This window comes from Mustelus asterias, chromosome 14 (genome assembly GCF_964213995.1).
Source record: "Mustelus asterias chromosome 14, sMusAst1.hap1.1, whole genome shotgun sequence".
In the NCBI taxonomy this organism is placed as follows: Eukaryota; Metazoa; Chordata; class Chondrichthyes; order Carcharhiniformes; family Triakidae; genus Mustelus; species Mustelus asterias.
The window spans coordinates 25,763,948-25,785,119 of NC_135814.1; the positions used below are offsets into that span (position 1 = coordinate 25,763,948).

Sequence of the window (21,172 nt, forward strand, 5' to 3'; positions counted from 1 at the left end):
GGCATTTGTTGTGCCCATTAGGGGCATGCCCACAGGACCCACCCCCAAGATTGCACTTGCCCCTCTCTTTATGCTTCCCCCTGCTGGCCTCTAAAACATGTCCTGTCCCACCCCCTCCACCTTTTCCCTACCCCCCATCCCGCCTTCCTGTGGCCTGCTAGGAAGGCCTGTAAAAATCCTTGGACTTACATGAAGTTTGGGATCCATGACACTTCTTCTCCGAGGACTGTTTGAAGTCCCAGCAGTGGCCACTACTCGATCCAGGTGCTGCTGGGGCTACAGGGCTGATGGGCAATCAGATGACTTGGCTGTGCTCCAGCATGGGTCTTACACCCAGATGGGGTGCAAGTCCCACTCTAAATCTATTAAGGCTGCTCCTAGCATATTATTGTTGTGGGTTTTGCGTGGGCAGGCTGACCACAGACCTTTCAGTTGGAGGGATGGGGAATGCACCCCGCCACCATAAAATCTGCCCAATAGTATCTAACAAATGCAAACTGTAGATGCGGCAAACCATCCGGCATTAACTCCAATGTCATAACTAAAGAATAGGCCGTTATCAGACATTCTGGTAATATAAAAAGTAACAGGACTAAAGCCTATCAGCTCCCAAACTGCTTTAAAGCAGAAAGGTGCGGAAAATAAAACGTTGACAGAAATAACTTCGCTTCCACATCGAACGTAAGCTTGGATCCATAAATTGAACTGAAAGATAAAAGGCTCACATCAATTGTAAGTAGTCTCACAACACCAGGTTAAAGTCCAACAGGTTTATTTGGTAGCACAAGCTTTCGGAGCGCTGCTCCTTCATCAGGTGAGTGCATGAAGGAGCAGCGCTCCGAAAGCTCGTGCCACCAAATAAACCTGTTGGACTTTAACCTGGTGTTGTGAGACTACTTACTGTGCCTACCCCAGTCCAACGCCGGCAACTCCACATCATCACATAAATTGTGTGATGGGTGCTGAATGGTGATCACACTGTTAAAGTGCTTATAAGAAGTTTTTTTTAAATAAAAGTAATCAGTGGACTATGACGTTAATTGAAAAACATTTAAGCAGAAAGTCTTCTGGAATTTTATCATTTGGTTTCCAACATGCAAGGCTGGATTTTTGAGCCAATGGTAAAACAATGATATCCATCGCTGAACTCAAAGGAAGCTGCCCATAAATACCCAGCGATCTCTCTCATACAGTTTGTTTCTGGCATCAAGTCAAGGGTATTTCCAGGTGTGCAGCAAAATGATGCAAGCAACCAATCACATTGATATCTACTCACAGACAGCAAACCAGGAAATACAAAACTCAAAATTCATTCCTTCTAATTTTACATTTTTTACAGAAAGGGGAATACATGATTGGCACTTCGACATGGAATGAAGAACCAAATAAAATATCTTGTAAACAATGCTTAAAAGAAATATAGAATAGCTTATAAAAGTTGATAAATTGCTCTTTGAAGGTCGGTGAAGGGTTTAGCAGCAATTATCGCTGTCAGAAAAAAACAGTTGCACCTCATTCGACGGCCATAATATTTTCAAGGGTTTTAACTGCAAGACTAAGCTGGTAAAAGTGGAAGCCTGCATCAATTTGGATTTCCATTTGAATACAGCCTTGGTGGACATTAACAGTGCAGCCTCTAAAGAAGAATAGAAAGCAACTTCTGAATGTCAGTGTAAAACTGCGCATGTGCAGACTCCAGAAGTTTCAGAGCAATAAGACAGTGACAATTTTTACCATCTTTATTCCTGTAAAATCTGGGATATTAGTCTTTTACATGACAGGTTACCAATAGACTGGATAAATTCTAAAACAATCTTGTCTTATCATATCACAGTGGCACAGTGGTTAGCATTGCTGCCTTACAGCATCAGGGACCGAGGTCACTTCCCAGCTTAGGCCACTGTTTGTGCGGAGTTTGCACGTTCTCCCCATGAATACATGAGTTTCCTCTGGGTGCTCTGGTTTCCTTGTACAGTCCAAAAGACGTGCTGGTTAGGTGCATTGGCCATGCTAAATTCTCCCTCAGTGTACCCGAACAGGTGCCAGAGTGTGGCGATTAGGGGGTTTTCACAGTAATTTCATTGCAGTGTTAATGTAAACCTACTTGTGACACTAATAAATAAATTTAAACTTAAAAACAAAATCAGGGATGCATTTCTCAGAGTATTGCAAATAGGCAGTTACATTTAGTTTATTCGCTTATGCTGTTCTGCACAGCAGAGGGACGTTGCTTCCAGGCACAGAGACAAGAATTTCAGATATAAAATTTGGGAACATACCTGACCCAGAAGCATGTAAGATCATGTGAGAATATAGCGGGCATATATTCCAACGTCTTTACACCCTCGCACAATATTTCGTTCAGTCAGGATGACAATTTAAATCAATTAAAAACCAACTGACTTGGATTTTATGTTGCCCACCTGCCTTTACGGTTGGCGGGCTGGCTGATTGGCAAGGTGGTCTTGATGTTCAAGTTGCAACCTTGATCCAGAACGGGATGAATGGCAAGGGCTCCAATAAAGTTAACAAATGTGTCCCGGCACTGAGGTCCGTGTATGATTGTGACATGGTTTTAACACTGATATTTATTTTTCATGGGTCAGCAGCACCCAGCAGCTGTCTCCCTGACGGTGCACATTGGAAGCACCAGCCTTTCCATTTCTTGGTGCCTGCCCTCTTCCTGTCCTCACCGGCTGTGCACAGCCTTTTACATAGTGCAGTTCTAACTGGATGGCCATTACTTGGTCAGCCAGCATGATGGTGTGCTCCAGGGCTGACCGGAACGTGCCTTAGCTTCAAAGTAAGGAGAGATACCTTATTATTCTTTCTAATTCTCAAACCCGCCATCCCTGCAAGAGATTACTAATTCCCAGGCTTGTTATTATCACATTAGGATCAGTTTTGTTCTGATGACATGCCATTAGGCACCACGACTGCCCAAACTATTTGACAAAGAAGAAACTGTTTCAATCAAAGGAAATTGGAAGTGCTGTCTAATTATTTTAAACTGGATTCAAACCTAACTCTCTGACATGTAATACTGAGTAAGTGCACCTTCGACAGTGCTGCAGTGTTGAAGGTACCCTCTTTTGAATGAAATATTAAATCCTTTTTTTCTTTCATCAGATGATCAAGAGAACTTAATCGGGAGAAATTATTGACGTTCGGGCTTTGACATTATGACATGCCAGTACTTTCCTAAATGTCAGTATTTGTTGAAGTTAAGAAAAAATTCTCATTTCGGAAGCTTTCTTTGCATTTTCAAACAAATCCAGTATTCCTCAGACAAATGTAGTCTATTAAAATTCAAGTTTTTTTTTCATTCTATGCAGTTCAAAAGGAATTTATTATTTGGCTGTATAATTTTGAACTTCCATTTTAATACCATTAGTTCTGTACTCCGTGTGTGAATTCTATCTGACAGGAGACTGGAGTGAAAGAGGTCATTAAAACAGAACAACAGGAAACAGATGATTCAAAAGGATTTATGCAGATTAAATCTCAACTTAAGTTTGAATGATTCGATATCAAAGTTAAATTCAGGTTTGGATTTGTTTGCTCTTTTTAGTAAAAATCCACTAAATCTTTTTGTTGAAAACCTGTTTGCAAGTCAATTAAAACACTGAAATGTGCTTCAGTGCAAATGTTGAAAAACAGAAAATTTCAAAGCAATGTCATTTGAAACACTACAGGGTAGATTTCCAGATATGGGTATAGTTCATACCAGAATGGATGGAAATATGGGTACAGAGCTCATCTGATTTGAAGTGTAATGATTGCATACAATTTACATGACCATCTTATTATAGTAATCATGCATTATTTACCGTGTAAATTTGAACATGAATTGAGAGTACACTAGAGTGGAAAATTACATGTAGGTGAAATTGGAAGGGGCACATATAATTGAGAAGTAGCAGAATTTTTTTTTTCAAACAGGTTTGGAAGGGCTGAGGATTTAAATCTATTGACAACATTAGCCAAGGTTGAAGGCGGTGAGATCTAAGAGAATTCAGATGTCAGGAATGCATTTGCAGGCACGTGGTGGTGCAGCTTAACACGCATGGCCGCTGAGGTTGGTCCAAATGAGTTTCCAAATGGCAATCTCCTTGTCTTTATGTTGGTTGATGAAGGAGGAGCAATAGATGATGCCCCAATCAAGTAAGACAACGTTATATGTGTTCTGTGCTTACTCATCAGAACTTGCATCTATAGATAGAGGCAAACATCTCTGGTCTTGCCATGCAGAGTCCCCTACTCCAAAAAAAGTTAAGACAATGGCTTGAATGGCACAAATAGGATATGTGAGTACAATGCTAGGGAGGTCTTCTAGTTCAGTCAAGCTCCTCCAAGTCAGAAACTCTGGACTTAAGTCTCACTCCAGGACTTGTTGGCCACAGAGAGAGTGTTCATGATGTGATTCAAGCCAGCCTACTAATCCTTCCAACACTCCCCTACAATTCCCAAATGATAACCATGTGTGGAGGTCAGAAACAAACAATCTGTAATAGTGGTGTATTTTTTGGAAGCAATTAATCTCCTATTTACTTAAATCCCCTTTTTCCCATCTGTGTAAAGCCTTTTGGCAGCATCATTCAGAAACAAAGCATTTCTGTTCATATATGCTGATGACACCCAGCTCTACCTTGCCAGCACCTCCCTTGACTCTTTCACAGTCGCTAAATTACCAGATCACTTGTCTGACATCAAGCAATAGATCAGCAAAAAATTCCTCCAATTAAATAATGCCAAGATGGTTTCCATCACAAATTCTGTTCCACGGCTACTGACTCCTTTACTCTTGCTCTGAACTGTCTGAGGCTGTAACTGACCATTTGCAACCTTGTCATCTTTGACCCTGAGGTGAGATTCTGACCATATACCGAAACCATCACTAAGGTTTCCACCCCTATGATATCGGCTGACCCTGCCCCTGCCTCAGATCCTGTGCTGCTGAAATTCTGACCCATTCCTTTGTTGCCTCCAGACTTGAGTGTCTTAATGCACTCCTGGATGCCCTCCCACATTCTGCTCCCTCTAAATCTGAGATCATCCAAATCTGTACTGAACGCACACAAAGACTGGAATTCTCCAGTCTCACATGACCCGCTACCGCTGCCAGTGATTTGACACTCAGCCAAATCTCTGTTCCCAGCAGCGGGACTGGATAATTCCAGATGTGGGCGAGATTGGAGAACTATGGCCCAAACATAGTTCACCCATCACTCCTGTGCTTTCTGAACTACATTGGCTCCTGGTTAGGTCATGTTAAAATTCTCAAATAAAAACAAAAAAAACTGGTGGTTGCACTTGACATGGTTGAGATAATTCAAATGCAGAGCTTGTGCCCTGGCACATTGCACCAGTGTGGGGTCCACCTGGCTGCAGCACTCCCTCTTTTCAAATTCCTCTGCAGTTTTGTCCCATCTTGTCTCTTTAATCTCATCCAGTCCCACAACCAACCAAAATAGCTACTCTCATCTAATTCTTTCCTGATGTAAATCACTATGCCATTAATGGCCAATGCTCCAGCTGCCAAGACCTCAAGATTTGGAATTTCCTCCCTACACCTCTCTGCTTCTCCACCCCATTTTCATCATTTATGACACGCATTAAAACCTACAATTTGACCAAACTTTTGGCCATTTGTCCTATTATTGTCTTGCATGGTTCTATATCAAATTTGCTTTGTAACACTCCTGTAAAGTACCTGGCAATGGTTTACTATGATGAAGGTGTCATATAAACTGTTGTGGTTGTTATGATTTCAGTGCTGCATGATGAAAGGGGGCATCATAGTCTTCATGGCATGCTACAATCCTAATCCACGAGGATGGCGCGGACAGTGTTGCAGAGTGCCAAATATTGCCATCTTCTTCAACTACCACATCCTGTGGCATGGACCAAAATGTGACCATCATGCAAGGTCTACGCTAGTGAGACCGATACTGATTCTCGCCATTCTGGCACAGCGCCCAAAGGCCAGAAGATTCTGTGCACTAGGTTTTGAATGGACTATGCATAGTTAAATATTATTTTAAATATACTGATCGGCTTCGCGTCCTTTCTGGGTGGGAAGCGGTTCGTGCCATTGGAGAGTGGCCGGGAACATAGCGAACAGTTTGGCACCAGGCACCAATCGGATTTTTAGCATTGCACGCTAGTTTCCTGGCTTGTCACGCTGCTCACCAGACATGGCCAGGTGGTAAAATCATGCCCACTCTTGGCTGTCCGCCATTTATGTTCAACTCCAGTCTCACCCCTTCTAAGGCTGCTTTTGGTGGCAGAGAATTATCTGAAGTGGGCAATGCACAGCCTGCCGAACTGAGGAACCAAGAACAAAGAACAATACAGCACAGGAACAGGCCCTTCGGCCCTCCAAGCCCGCGCCGCTCCCTGGTCCAAACTAGACCATTCTTTTGTATCCCTCCATTCCCACTCCGTTCATATGGCTGTCTAGATAAGTCTTAAACGTTCCCAGTGTGTCCGCCTCCACCACCTTGCCTGGCAGCGCATTCCAGGCCCCCACCACCCTCTGTGTAAAATATGTCCTTCTGATATCTGTGTTAAACCTCCCCCCCTTCACCTTGAACCTATGACCCCTCGTGAATGTCACCACCGACCTGGGGAAAAGCTGCCCACCGTTCACCCTATCTATGCCTTTCATAATTTTATACACCTCTATTAAGTCTCCCCTCATCCTCCGTCTTTCCAGGGAGAACAACCCCAGTTTACCCAATCTCTCCTCATAACTAAGCCCCTCCATACCAGGCAACATCCTGGTAAACCTCCTCTGTACTCTCTCCAAAGCCTCCACGTCCTTCTGGTAGTGTGGCGACCAGAACTGGACGCAGTATTCCAAATGCGGCCGAACCAACGTTCTATACATCTGCAACATCAGACCCCAACTTTTATACTCTATGCCCCGTCCTATAAAGGCAAGCATGCCATATGCCTTCTTCACCACCTTCTCCAACTGTGACGTCACCTTCAAGGATCTGTGGACTTGCACACCCAGGTCCCTCTGCGTATCTACACCCTTTATGGTTCTGCCATTTATCGTATAGCTCCTCCCTACATTATTTCTACCACACTATGGACTGAGGATACTACTGAATTAGCCAGTGGCATAGTTTTGCTGGATTAGGGCACCGTGGAGTGGCTCTACAAGCAATGCCTCTACAGCCATTCTTTCCTGTAATTCACCCCACCATAATAATTTTCCAGTGGATTTGCCCTTTCGTCAAGAGTCTCCATATTAGCAATGCACTTGACACTCTAAAAGTCCATAGTAATTTCTCATAAGATTAATGTTTTCTTCTGAACAAAACATGTTCCCTTTCTACTTTCTTTTCCCTTTAAGCTCTATAATTACATTTTTGGATTGTATTTTATGGTACTACATTAATTACATTCTGACAAAGGGGTATTCTATATAATGTGCAGGAATCATCGCAAATGTTGCAGTCAGAATTTTAGACAAAAGACCGAAAATTTCTTCAATTTCACTAAACTTCTCAGCCGACCTTTAATCCATTCCATTTGTGAAGCAATATCTCTGTCGTGAAATTATGCCCATTTTTTTTTAGTTTATTCCAAGGACACCATGAACTGCAGAGATTTGCTCATCAGGCAGTGTATGCAGTTCCATATTTCTTAAAATCAATTGGGGGAAAATGATTTTGATACTGCGTTGTAAGGTTAAAATAAAGTTTAGTTCATAAACCTCAGCAGGCTTGTGCCTGTAATCAGAAACTCATAGAATCCCCACAATGCAGAAGGAGGCCATTCAGCCCAACAAGTCTGCACCGACTCTCCGACAGAGCATCTTACTCAGGGTTGAGGGTTGACTGATTGCGGGGGTTTCCAGGCACACTAGGTGGGTATACACACAGGTACTTAACTCCTGAATTTGGCAGCTCTCGCCTGTTGGTTTTCAAAAGGCTCAGGAAACCAGGCTGTACACAGTTAAATTTGAAAATTGAATAATATTTGAAGTACCCACGCAGCTACCTTCCCACCTCCATGAAAGCCAGAATTAGCCGCGTTGGAGCTGGTTTGGTGTCAGGATTCTGAAGACTTTAACCCCTCCATCTGACCCAATCCAATTCTTTTTTATGGTGAAAGCATGTCCAACAGATATATGGTGAGATGAATTAAGGTGCAGGATGCCCTTAAGGAGCACTGACCAGTTGCTTAATGGCCTGTTTCTGTATAGCAAATTTTATGTAATTCCAGATATGAAATAAGATTCCATGATGGCACTACTTTGGTTTGGAGCTCTTTCACCAACTTTTATGCTAAGTACTCATAGTGAAATTTATTTCAATAAAATCAGTTGAAAAATATGCTTGTTTTCCTTGGCATGTCCTCCATACTGGAGTGACAAACTATGGATGAAACATCTGTACACAAAGTACAATGCAATAAGGTGAAAATGTTTTTTTTTGCTTATTTCAATGCATCAGGATATCTGAATGGATCAGGTGAGGTTTGACTGCATATTACAATTGCCAAGATATATACTCTAATTGCTGGAAGACAGGATGGTCCTTACTCAAAGCTACTGCTCCATTTAAAATACTGTAATCATATAAATAGCATCATTTAATCTCCACTGCCAGCCAGTTTGTTATGTCTCAAAAATAATTTTACTCATCAGAATCTCAGTCATATTTATTGTTGTTCCAGTTTAATCTTGGATTAAGCCACTTTTCATGTTGAGACTTAATGAGATTTCTGAAATTACATCAAGTAAACTACTTAGCATTTCTAATTGATCTTTCCGTAACAACAAAACGTCACTTTGCACTGTTAAATTCTGGAACTATCTGGAATTATCATCTGAGATAACAGCTTAGTTCTTCAAAAGACAATTGCCTAAGCATGTTGCACAAGGGCCATGTAGCCCTTCAACCTACATTATAATCACACAATTTTAAATAAAGCATTGATGGAAAAAATAAACAGATGAGTTGAGAGATGATTTTTTTTTCAATGTTCTATTACAGAGCCTGGGCATTGCTGACTTGGCCAGCATTTGTTGCCCATCCCGACAGGGATACTGTTACTATTTTATTCAGGGATTGATTAACCCTTCATAGCTTTGCACTGCAACACTTTTTATCTTCATATAAATTTTTAAGTTTGATGGTGATGGCGCTCACTATCCCACTTCTTTGCAAAAGTAGAGAAGAATGTAAGGGAAGAATAATTGCTTAGATGGAAAGATAGATAGAATCCCTACAGTGCAGAAGGAGGCCACTTGGCCCATTGAGCCTGCACTGAAAACAATCCCACCCAAGCCATTTCCCCGCAACCCCACGTATTTATCCTGCTTATCCCCCTGACACTAAGGGGCAATTTAGCATGGCCAATCAACCTGAACGGCACATCTTTGGGGTGTGGGAGGAAACCGGAGCACCCAGAGCAAACCCATGCAGACACGGGGAGAATGTACAAATTCCACTGTCGCCCGAGGTTGGAATTGAACCCAGGTCCCTGGAGCTGTGAGGCAGCAGTGCTAACCACTGTGCTTTGGGGAGGAGAATTCTGGACAATTCCCCACCATTTTACAAAAATGCAAAAGCTTCTTCTGAAAAAGATAATATAAACATTTTGAACACATGTCCCCATTAGGGACGGAGATCAAACAGTGTTAACGTTTTCTTCTTTACTGGCCCAATGTGTTTACAGAAACAATCTGTGTTAACAATGATCTTGTCAGAAAACAGTTTCTGTAAATTGAAAGGATGAGAAACCTGCGCAAAGGTCTGCATTTTGATCACATTCTGTCGGAGTTGAGAAGATATTTCCTTTCTCCCCATTTGAAGTACAGAAAGCGTAATCCTCTCCCACAAATGTTCAACAAAGTAGGTACCAATCCAGGATGGTTTCTGATGCCATACATCATAAATATGTGACATATGACAAAATCCAAAGGCCATTTGTTTTCATTTCATAAAAAGAAATAAGCTCAATTTCATGAACCCCCCTCTCCCTGTTGGCTGTGAATCCTGTATTCCAATGTAAACCTTATCTAACATTCAGCAAGCACACGCATAATCAATGGACCCAAAAATAAAATGTGATCGAAGATTGATGGCCTCACTTTAGGAAAATAAAAGGACACCTTTGTCTGAATTGTTTCTTATCAAGCATGGCTCCTGTCAAACAAGCAGGGAAAGCTTTGAAAAGGCAGGGAGAGGACTGTGACCCCATTTGCTTGGCTTCCTCTTGGAAGGAGAATATAGGGAGCTGGGCAATCACAATAAGGATTGTATTAAATAAAAACAGAGGAATAATCTAAAGTAAAGCACGAGTGAAAAAGAACACATTTTAAGGTTATTTGTTGGCACAAAGCATGTTACAGATTGCAAAATGAATTTTAAGCGAGTGGAAATATATTTTAGGGGCAAAACAGATACTCACTGAACAGCACATTAACAGTGTGTTCAAAAACACCACCTGAAGAAAACAGTTTGAAATGTAGCTAATATTAATACTTGATCCCAATCCTTCATTCTGCAGTTTTACCAAACAGTGGAATTTAAATCCACCGTCCCAGCAGTCCTTTTCCCAAGCTGAAACAGAAAGCACTGGCAATCAACCTATCGCTGGAATTAAGAAAATTGACATCCTTCAGCAAAATAGGGCTTGATTTTAAAGTGAAGCCTGGCTCGACAACACCATTTGAAACATTTTGTAAATTATAGCTTTCGCAACCTCTATTTTGTTGGTGCCGGCAGCACAGCCAAGATGTGTTGTGTCAGCTTGCAATGCAGTTTGCGGTGGGGGGGGGGGGGGGGGGAACAAAACATGTTTCAACGTAAGAAAATGCAGCACAATTTTAAACGTTAAATCTAGCCTAACCAAATCCACCCACCCCACCCTCCAAAAAGAAATATGACTTCACGGCTCCATTTAAAATGTAAAAAGGGTGCAGGAATTTCAGAACATCAGAAGTAAGCGTCTACAGACACAAAATTATGCATGACTAATGAATGTCAGGCCATGGCACTTTTTCTGAAGCACTTAACCCCCTGCTGTTGATTGACGTTATTGTCCACCTTTAAGATGGTTTTATTTAGTCATTACATACACTGTTATGTTGATGACACTTCGGATTATTTGGGCTTATTGAAGTAATCCCTTCCAATCCTCATCACCTCAAATTTCAGACCAAAAACGAACATTGAACTACCATCCAACATGGAAAATATTTTAAGCATGTTACCGAGCTACAAAACCTGGGTTATTTGAAAGGGGGCAGGGGAGGGGGAAACGTCTGTCTTTAGCAAGGCTGATGCAACCTGCTTTAATATAAAATAAACTTCTCACAGCCAGGCTTGTCAGATAATCATTAGCTGCGATCTTGGAACATGTGCGTTCTTAGCCACAGGCTGCAGTGCAAATAAACAGTGCGGTCACCAACATTTGGACTAGGATCTTGTGTAAGCATTTTAGAAAAGTAGTTTTTATTAAACACTTCAGTCTTGAGATGGCAGAAGAGGCTATCATAACGTATATATCTGCAAAATGAAGCACTGAGTGGTTTTATAAATAGGCTGCATGTAAATGTGATTGAACTTGGATGGAGAAGAAAAGCTCTTTCACGTTGAGCTCCAAAGATCTCTCAAGATTTCTGAAGGATGTAGTTAATGGATAACCATGAAACAGATTTCTTGGAAAGAAATTCAAACACAATGTAATTTAACCCAATTGAAGAGGGTAATGTGTATATGATGGAAGATTGTGACAATTGAAGAGAATTATAAACTGTGAAATAATTGTACCATGGCAGAGACTTCCCAATAGCTTATATTCAAGCTGTACCAATTTTCTCAATATTATATATCTTTGTTTAATCATGCACGTGCTATTTCAGCCTACAGACATTGTCCCTTCAACCTCTGTGGAAATAAAAGTGTGGACCCATTGTCAAAATATCCGAATTAAAGATCCATGTTTGAAACTTTTATTTATATGTTCTTTCGAAATGGACAAAGAAATGAGAAAGCTAATGAGCACCTTATTAATATCACAAAGGGCAATTTCAACCTTATTGCATTTACATAAAACTTACAGAAATACTTAATTTTTCTTCTGTAATGAAGACATGAAGTTAAATGGTTGGCTGATTAATCAGCTACAATTTCTTAACCACTGGCAGGAATGGAAAAGAGAGTAGGAGTGGAGGATGGTGGGGGAGGGGGGGAGAATTTTGACATTCAGGCAACTGACTGGATGGATGCTTGGACAGACAACTCAATACTCGTGGTGGGAGGGTCTGGTCACTTTTGACAGTCAAGCCTCAATCCGCATTGCCTTAATGGGCATTCCGGAGCTACTTGCCAACTCGGGGATGAGACACTACTGGGAGACTTGAAGATCGATCCAGTTCACCAAAAGGTACACAAGAACACTAGAAGGAGAAGCAGGAGTAGGCCACCAGGCCTGTCTAGTCTGCCCCACCATTCAATATGATCGTGGCTGATCTATGCCAGCCTCAACTCCTTTTCTGTGCAATTTCCCCATAGCCCTCCATTCCTCAATCTATCAAAAATGTATCCACCTCCACTTTAATTACTTCTAATGATCCAGCCTCCACTCCCCTCTGGGGCAGTGAATTTCAGAGAATCACTACCCTCTGCAAGAAGAAATTTCGATGCACCTCAGTTTTAACTGACTGGCCCTTTATCTTGTAGTTATGTCTGCTTGTTCGAGACTCTTCCATTTGTGAAAATATCTCACCATTAACCCTGTGAACCCCCCTCAGGATCTTATATGTTTGAATAAGGTCACCCCTCACTCTTCTAAACTCCAAGGAATACAGACCCAGACTACTTTGTCACTCTTTATAGGACAACCCTCTCACCCCAGGAATTAACCTGGTGAATCTCCTTTGGACTGCCTCCAATGTTACTATATCCTTTTTTAGGTAAGGGGACCAAAACTGCACGCAGAATTCCAGGTGAGGCCTCGCCAACACCATGTACAATTGCAACAGCACATTTCTATTTTTAAACTCCAACCTCTTTGCAATAAAGGGAGGTCTGGATGGGAGTTGTGATCACAGAGGGTTGGAGGTAAGAGTCAGAGTCAGCAGGAATCCATGTTATTCCTGTGGACCCTTGAGAAGTATTTTGGCTTTCGCTTGCCCTTCAAAAATAATTTGAACTAACTTAACTCTCCTGGTGCCTCTTTCTCTTGCATACCAAATTTTATTGAGTAGACTGGCCATGAAACACAATCTGACCAATATGCCTTTAAAGTGCTTTGGCATATTATAGGACTACTATTTGCATGGACTCATGAACCTGAAGTCTGACTCAGGTCTGTGGCTTGACTGCCCATGAAAATCCGACAGGCAATTATAGCAGCGGATATAAAGTGAATGGGAAATGGAATGGTAAGTCCACCACTATGATTTTAACCACAATTTCATCCTTTCCAAATGGAAGAGTTAATATATACTTGCCACTGCCTTTTTGTAATACCTTTGGATTACCCTCGTCAAGTATAAAGTAACAACATGGTCTAATGTTAGAAAAGGCTTTTCAAGCCAGATTTTTGTTTGGAAACTTTCACGTGTACCATGTAATATGATATTTGTACTTTGAAACAATGATTTCTCATCTATTTTTCATTTTCAAATAATGACAGCTTTTCAGCGAAACAACTTGCAGCCACACAAGGATCACTAGATTGAAGTGACTACAAAGTTAATCATGCTACGAAGGGAAACATCCTACCTGGAGCACATTCTTCCTGCTGGATTTGTCTTTTGCCCAGTCAATCTGAGCACCGCACAGGTCCACATTCTCTGGCTTACAACCTGCTTTCTGTAGAGAGGAAGGGAAATACAGTGTCATCTCCAAATCTCAAAACCATGACCACATATCGAAAAATGTGAGGATTATTCAAGAGGGGGAAGAAGACTGTTTTGACAGGTTAAATATAAGTTGGAATTTAGTAGTTAATCACTCCAGTGCTTGTCATTGTATAATACGGGGCATTTCATATCAAAAATTAAAACTATAGACAGTGAAAGCAGTGTAATATATAGTTGCATTATACTGCAATGAAGCTTAAAACAAAATTATTGTCAATGAGATCATTTGAACATGATGTTAAAAATAATCCATTCTTTAAACATATATACATTTTGGTGATGTTTCGAACTTTTCAAGATTATGGATTTCAATGCTGGAGATTTTAATTCATTAATTCTGGGTAACAGTACCAACATCAAATACTTTCAAGTCAGTTAAAGCGAGTAGCTGCAGGGTAAAAAAATACTCTCTGCTCTTCCCCAGCAATGTGTCAACTCAAAACAAGAAAGAGCACCCTCTACTGCCTCTCTTAGTTGTTTCACTTTCACTGCAGTTCTTCATTGTGACCTCTCCGAGACTGTCATTTAGTGATCATGAATTGGTAATTCGCTGCCCTGGAGGCCTGCCACCACTGGTGAGAATAAACCAACTGATTTCACTACAGGCCCTGACTATACTGAGAGAGAGATTTTTTTAAAATACTGTGATGCCGGGGTGCTATCAAATCCAAGCCCTAGGCACTTTAACCACTATGCCACTCAGTCTCCCTTTCCAAGCTGCTATTCTAACCCAATGGCTATTTCAATACAGAGTCAGAAAAAATGTACAGAACGGTGGAAGGTTTCCTGGTACTAAAGGGTAACAAAAAAAAAAATGTCATTAGCTTTTTGGTGTTGGAATGGTACTTAAAGGGTTAAAGAAAATTATGAAACCACTTCATAATTAGAGTGCCTTATAAATATTTTTTCTTTGTTCATAGCCCAAAAACAAGCTGGTGGCAGCCGGCCATGGTGCCTGAGGTCTTTGCCAAATGCATCCTGTGTGCTAAGTCCCCAACTGATTTCTGTGGATAGTGGACTCAGGAGTTCCAGAAAATCTCACAATGAACATGGAAAGCATGGCTCGATTATCATCTACCACAGCCTGGACGTACACCATATGAGGACTCGGCTCGAGTGCATTTTATTTTGTGCCATGTGTTTTAAGTCCTCTAGCACCATCGTCTGACCTCTATCATGTGTACAAGTCAGGAAACAACATCAAAATTTGTGTCTTTCCTTCAGCTGGCAAGTTTCAGGAATTACGGTGGTACCAGGGTTAGCACTGCTGCCTCACAGCACCAGGGATCCTGGTTCGATTCTGGCCTTGGGTGACCGTATGTGTGCGGTTTGCATGTTCTCCCTGTTTGTGCTTGGGTTTCCTCCGGGTGCTCTGATTTCCTCCCAAAGTCCAAAGATGTGCAGGTTAGGCGGATTGGCCATGCTAAATTGCCCCTTAGTGTCCAAAATGTGCAGGTTAGATGGATTAGCCATGGTAAAATGTGTGGTTTAGGGTTAGGGGTTAGGTCGTGGGATTGGGCCTTGGTAGGGTGCTTTTTCGGAGGGTTGGTGCAGACTTGATGGACTATATGGCCTCTTCTGCACCATAGGGATTCTATGATTTGATGAGTTACTATAATCTTTAAGTGATTGCATCTCACCAGTGATCTGGTACAGTCTAGCACTGGTCTTCTTGAATGAGTAAGGTTGTTAAGGTAGTAACACTTGAAAACAGACTTTATTTTTTTTCTTTTAAGCATGGAAAAGGAGAGCCCAGTTCTAGAAAAGTTGCCAAAATTTACACATTATTTTGATTTCTGGACCCCAGTTCCTTTTCATGCTTCTGAATTGTTGTAGAAGAAACTTTAATCCTATTTCTGATTAGTTGCTGAGTTGTTGAATTGTGCGTCCAAGCTGTGGTAGATAATAATCAAGCTTTTCATGTTCATTGTGAGATTTTTTTCTGGAACTCCTGAGTGATTTCAAATCATTTACCCACTCCCCACTGCCTACACGTAGGCCTGGCTGATACTTAGAATAGAGTCTGCTTTATCTGGAGCTTAAAGGTTGTGCAAAGGTACAAAAAGGTTTCACGTTAAGCTGCAGGTAGAAGTCTTTTGAAAGAGTTTTATTGCAAGAGCACACTTGGTCCAAAACAGAGCAATGACTGCCATATACTGAAAAAGAATGGTGGACCAACAGCCTATTTGGGAAGGGCAGACAGTAAGTCTTTCTGGGACATAGTGAGCTCATAAAGGGTGCTATATAAATGCAAGTATTTCCTTGTTTATTTTCCTGCATTGCCACAGTGACTACAGTTCAAGGATACTTTATTGACTGAAAAGTGCCTTGAGACATCTGGTGGTGGTGAGAGGCGCCATATAAATGCAAGCCTTTCTTCCTTTCAACTGAATGTCAGCGTCGGAGCCAAAAGCTCTTGGGTTCAAAGAATGCAGGTTTCATGCTTCTGGCATGAATAATAGTGAGCACCAAGTCAAGAGAAGAAAAAAATGAAAACTGGCCATTAAGCAGTGGTTGCTGCATGATTGCAATATTTCCCAATTGTTCAGCAATAAAGTGACAAACAAAACCACATCTGAAAGGCAAGTCAAGTCGAATAGAGATTGACCCCTGTGGCTAATCAAACTCACTTAGTAGCACAGAAGGTTCCTTCAAAACAGTATTAAAAAGTGCAGAGGAGAAACACAAGGTAGCCTATTCTAAAACAAGGGGAAAACATTTTTGGTTTCACTCCATCCAGGCCACAATTTAAATTTTAACAAAGTCTCTCCTCTGTGCAGGATACGGCAAGATGTATAATGAAACATGCCCCTGATGGAAATAGGAACGGCATGCCCATTTCCTTCAATCTTTGTATCAGATATCCAGTTATTGCCAGCTTCAGACATAGACTCCAGGAATATTGACTGCCTAACCAAAACGTGGATGAAAAGCCAATCTTTCAGATCTGGGCTCTTAGCCTACTTAGCTGTCAATTATAATTTCTTGAAAAGAAAAGTTGGAAGAAAAGTTCCGCTTCCATTAATATCTTACTTACACCCACATTTACGCACACACCTCAGAACATGCAAAACTTTAAATGGATAACATGCCCTGCATTCATTCCTGATATTTAGCGCAGTTATCTACATTGGGCTAATTGTAAATAATTATATTGCCTGCAACTTTAATTCATCTCAGAAGGAGCTGTTCGTCTCAAAGCTTTTCAGATCCAATGCTTATGTTGGTCACTTGCCTAATTTTATAGGAAAACAAAACTGTCAGCAATTTCTATGTTTGGCACTCATAAAACATTGTCAATGGAGTTTTATTAACTTAGATGGTCTGCATTCTAAAGTGACTTGCAATAATCAAAGGAACACAAAGGATTACTCAGGAAGAATCACTCATTTTGTACTGGGCCACAACGAAGGTTGACTGGCCCTTAAAGTTAACATGCCAGCTCTTCATTTTCTGGCAAGGTGCTTGAATTCCACTGACTGTTGAATCTCATGACATTACCCAGACCTTCTGCCACATTGTCCAACAACATTGCTAAAGTTCCAATGCAGGTATATTCCACTTGGATTGATTGTCCTATTTTGAATGTTCAAGAATAAGGAGTGAGAAAGATTGAATATTTAATCAGTATAATGAGAGATTGGACAAGGTGTGTAAATAGTAAGCCCACAAACAGAATAATTCCCATTGTGATAGCAGTTGCAATCAACAAACGATATGTTAGCAGTTCTAAGTTGAAAGCTGTAGGCCTAATATTTAGAGACCATCTGAAAATTTATGAATGGAGTAGTATCACATGGACATGTGACAGCAGTAAACGAGAATTGCAGGGAGAATTCTACGGTTGTTGTTGACTCAACAGCTCAGATAACCCATTCAAAAAGAAATAATCTGGTGCAAGCACTTCAACAGTTGGTTATGGATAATCCCAGAACGCGAACTTTCAAGAAATAGAATGGAGCCGGGAGAGGGCGGCATATAATTGGTGGAGAATGTGCATGATGGAGACCCTGTCACCTTCCCATCTATCCCCGAGTCAATCCAGGGCAGAAAGTGTTGAGAGTGGCCTTTCTGCCTGAAGGCTAATTGAGCCCACTTAAGGTCCTCATCTTGCTGCCAGTGGTATTCAACCAGTGATGGATGGCGTCATTTCACATGAGCAAACCACCAGGTAATCCCTGACATGTATACCTGCAAAAGGATCACTCTTTCTCTAGCATCTTGAGTCCAATGGCGGGACCCACCAGCAGAGATGGAAGGACCCATAGGAGATCACATCCTTAGTCTTGACGATGATCTCCCTCATTCCCCTTTGTTGGGGCCTGGTTGCCTGGCCCAGCCAATCCTGCCCCACTCACCTTAACTCCAGGGCTCCAGTGAAAATCCTTTCCTGGGCCGCTGCTGTACTGGCAATGACCTCTGTGCACAATAGTGCATCCATTAATGGAAAACTCCCAACCTCTGGCTAGCTGGCAGCTCTCGGACTGGCATATCAGCCCGCACTAGGCGGTCCATTGGGGAAAACCCCTCAGTGGAGCCAGGAAACCTGACAGCAGCCAGTGGGCTATGTAATTGAGACATAATCCCAATGCACTCCCAGAAATAGCCTTGGTAGAGTTCCCACCAGTTCTCCAGCCAGTACACAGACCAAACACTGAGACCTTTTAATTGTGCCCAAGGCGTAAAGTTGCTGAATTCATTAATCTTCAGAAATTGAACAGTCTAAAAAGAAAGTAGATGCTTATGTTGTGGTGTAAGAGTTAAAATTTGGATTGAGGGCCAGGGTTGGGCTGGAGGGCCACTGTTTGGGTTGAGGATCAAAGTTAAGATTGGGCCTTACCTTAGTTTTAGAGGAGCTACATGGGTTCAGTAGGTTAGAGCACGGTAATTTGAAATGAGTGGAGATCTGAAACAGGACTGACATGTCTTCCATTTTGCAGCTTGAGACTGACCCACCATCAACGTTAATCCACTGTACCCTCTCCACCAGCTTGTGTTGTCATTGCCTACACTGTCACTGCTTCACATTGCTGTCAGACTAGTAACTAACTGGATAGTTCAATATCAAAGTGATGTTGGATCAGTGGCAACAAAATATTTCTGAGGTTCAGTAATTTAAAAGTTAAAGTTAATTTATTCATCACAAGTAAGGCTTACATTAGCACTGCAATGAAATTACTGTGAAAATCCCCTAGTCGCCACAGTCTGACACCTGTTCAGGTCAATGCAACCAGCACGTCTTTCAGAATGTGGGAGGAAACCGGAGCACCCGGAGGAAACCCACACTGATATGGGGAGTATGTGCAAACTCCACACAGACAGTGACCCAAGCCGGGAATCGAACCTGGGTTCCTGGCGCTGTGAGGCAGCAGTGCTAACCATTGTGCCACCGTGCCGCCCTTCCTCTACACATATTCATTGTGCGTTTGTTAAATTGATTGTTGGAGGATTCCATATTGAGAACAGGACAATAAATATTTGCATTTATGGAGTGTTTTTCACAGTCTCAGAATGCCCCAAATAGCTCAAGTCAGTTAAATACTTCTGAAGTGACATTGTTGCTTTATTGTAGAAAACGTGGTCAGTGTGTACACCGTAATGACCCATATGGTATAATGAAATTATGACAAGGTAAACTGTTTAGTATTGTTGCATATTTATCAGGGCTCCTTGCTCTTCTGTGAAATAGTGTCTTTTAACATTTTGGGGATGAATTTCCGGCCCCTTTCAGCACAGGTGCAAATCCTGTTATGGCCAGAAACTCTTGTGAGAGGGCCATAATGGGATCTGTGATGGGGAGATCTCAGTTTGAGATCTATTTAAATGTTGGCGTAACGCTATGTCTTCCAGGAATGTCAGGTGTTCCTGTGGTGAACCATCGTTGGTTCCCACTAGATAGTACTGAGCCAGGGTCTGGCCAGTACTACAAGTATGTATATATATTGCTGTTGGGGTTAGGGATGGGTTGTTCTACTTGTTGCTGTTGGGATTAGGGTTGGGCTGTTACACCTTGTATTATAGTCATTGTGGTACATCCCAGTCGGGCCCCGCCTCCTGGGAGAGGTATAAAGGTCTCTGCTCTGTCTGGGACCCCTCAGTCTGGAATCGTGTATATAATTAGTAGCTGCCTTGTTACAGCAAATAAAAGCCTTTATTTCATGAGCATCAAGCCTCGTGTGTGATAACGCGCATCAGTTCCCACACATCGACATGATGTAACCCCGGCGGGAATCACTAATGGTGTCCAAAAATAGAGACGAGATGTGATGACCACGCTGGGGCTCTGAGGACCGTGCAGCCCTGGCACTGCCAAGGAGTGGGACCAGAAGAGACAAGACCAGGAAGAGTGGGACCAGAAGGGGGCGGGGAAAAGGGTGGGGCCTATTGCAGAAGTGCTCAAGTGGCGGGAGGATCCCGATGATGCCTGGATTGGAGAAGGGGTGGGGCGGGAGAGGGCGGCCGGAGGGGGGGGGGGGCGGGGGGAGAGGAGGCGGGTGTGAGGCGATGATGCTGGGGATGGAGTGGGTGTGTGATTATGCCAGAGATGGCAAGTGGGGTCTTCAACCTAAATTTGATATCAGAATGTCCTTTTGATCTCTGAAGAGCTGTACTTACCCATATCTTTTGGGCCTACCCCTCTCAATGACAGTGCAAAGCACGCCCTCCTGAAAAATAAATGACAAAGTGCTGGGAGATTGCGAGCGGGTTCGCGCCGCCCAAGACGACAGGAATCACACTGGGCTTCCTGCCCGAGGTGACACTTTGTCATTATTTTTGGAAAATTCAGCCCTTTGTTTATGTCTATCTGAGAAGCCACATGTGACCTGGGTTTAACATCTCCTCTAAAAGACTGCAGCTCTGGCAATGCAGCGTTCTCTCAATACTGCACCCCCTAGATTGTTAAAGCGTACATGGTTGAGGTGGATTTTTGATCCCTTGGTGGTAACTTGGCCTGGCGGATCACCGACCCACTACAGAATCCATCTGACTTTCATTTCATTGATTTCACAGGGAGCGAGAACACTTTGAAACTTTTCTTTGCTGCAGACAAAAAAATTCCCTCCGTCTTATGATTTGGTCAATGTGGAGTGGGAGGACAATGTACCTCTGAAAAAAAAGCTGATCATTTGGACCCAGGCTTAAATAAACACAAGCATGGAGCTGGGACACTCATTCTGAAGATAATACCTGAACCATCTCTGCGGTGCAAGACTAGCAAATCATTACCCAAAAGAACAAAATAAATTGGTGCAGTTTGAAGTAAATGACAATGCA

General features: G+C 42.2%; 1 protein-coding gene across 1 annotated transcript in view; it reads right to left on the reverse strand.

Moving 5' to 3' along the window:
• arhgap15 (Rho GTPase activating protein 15) overlaps positions 1 to 21,172 on the reverse strand; it is a 730,777-nt gene that overhangs the window by 510,022 nt on the left and 199,583 nt on the right. Inside the window, exon 7 of the mRNA XM_078228014.1 lies at positions 13,758 to 13,847. Within this exon, the coding sequence (XP_078084140.1) occupies positions 13,758 to 13,847 (90 nt within the window). The remainder of the gene's footprint in view (positions 1 to 13,757; positions 13,848 to 21,172) is intronic.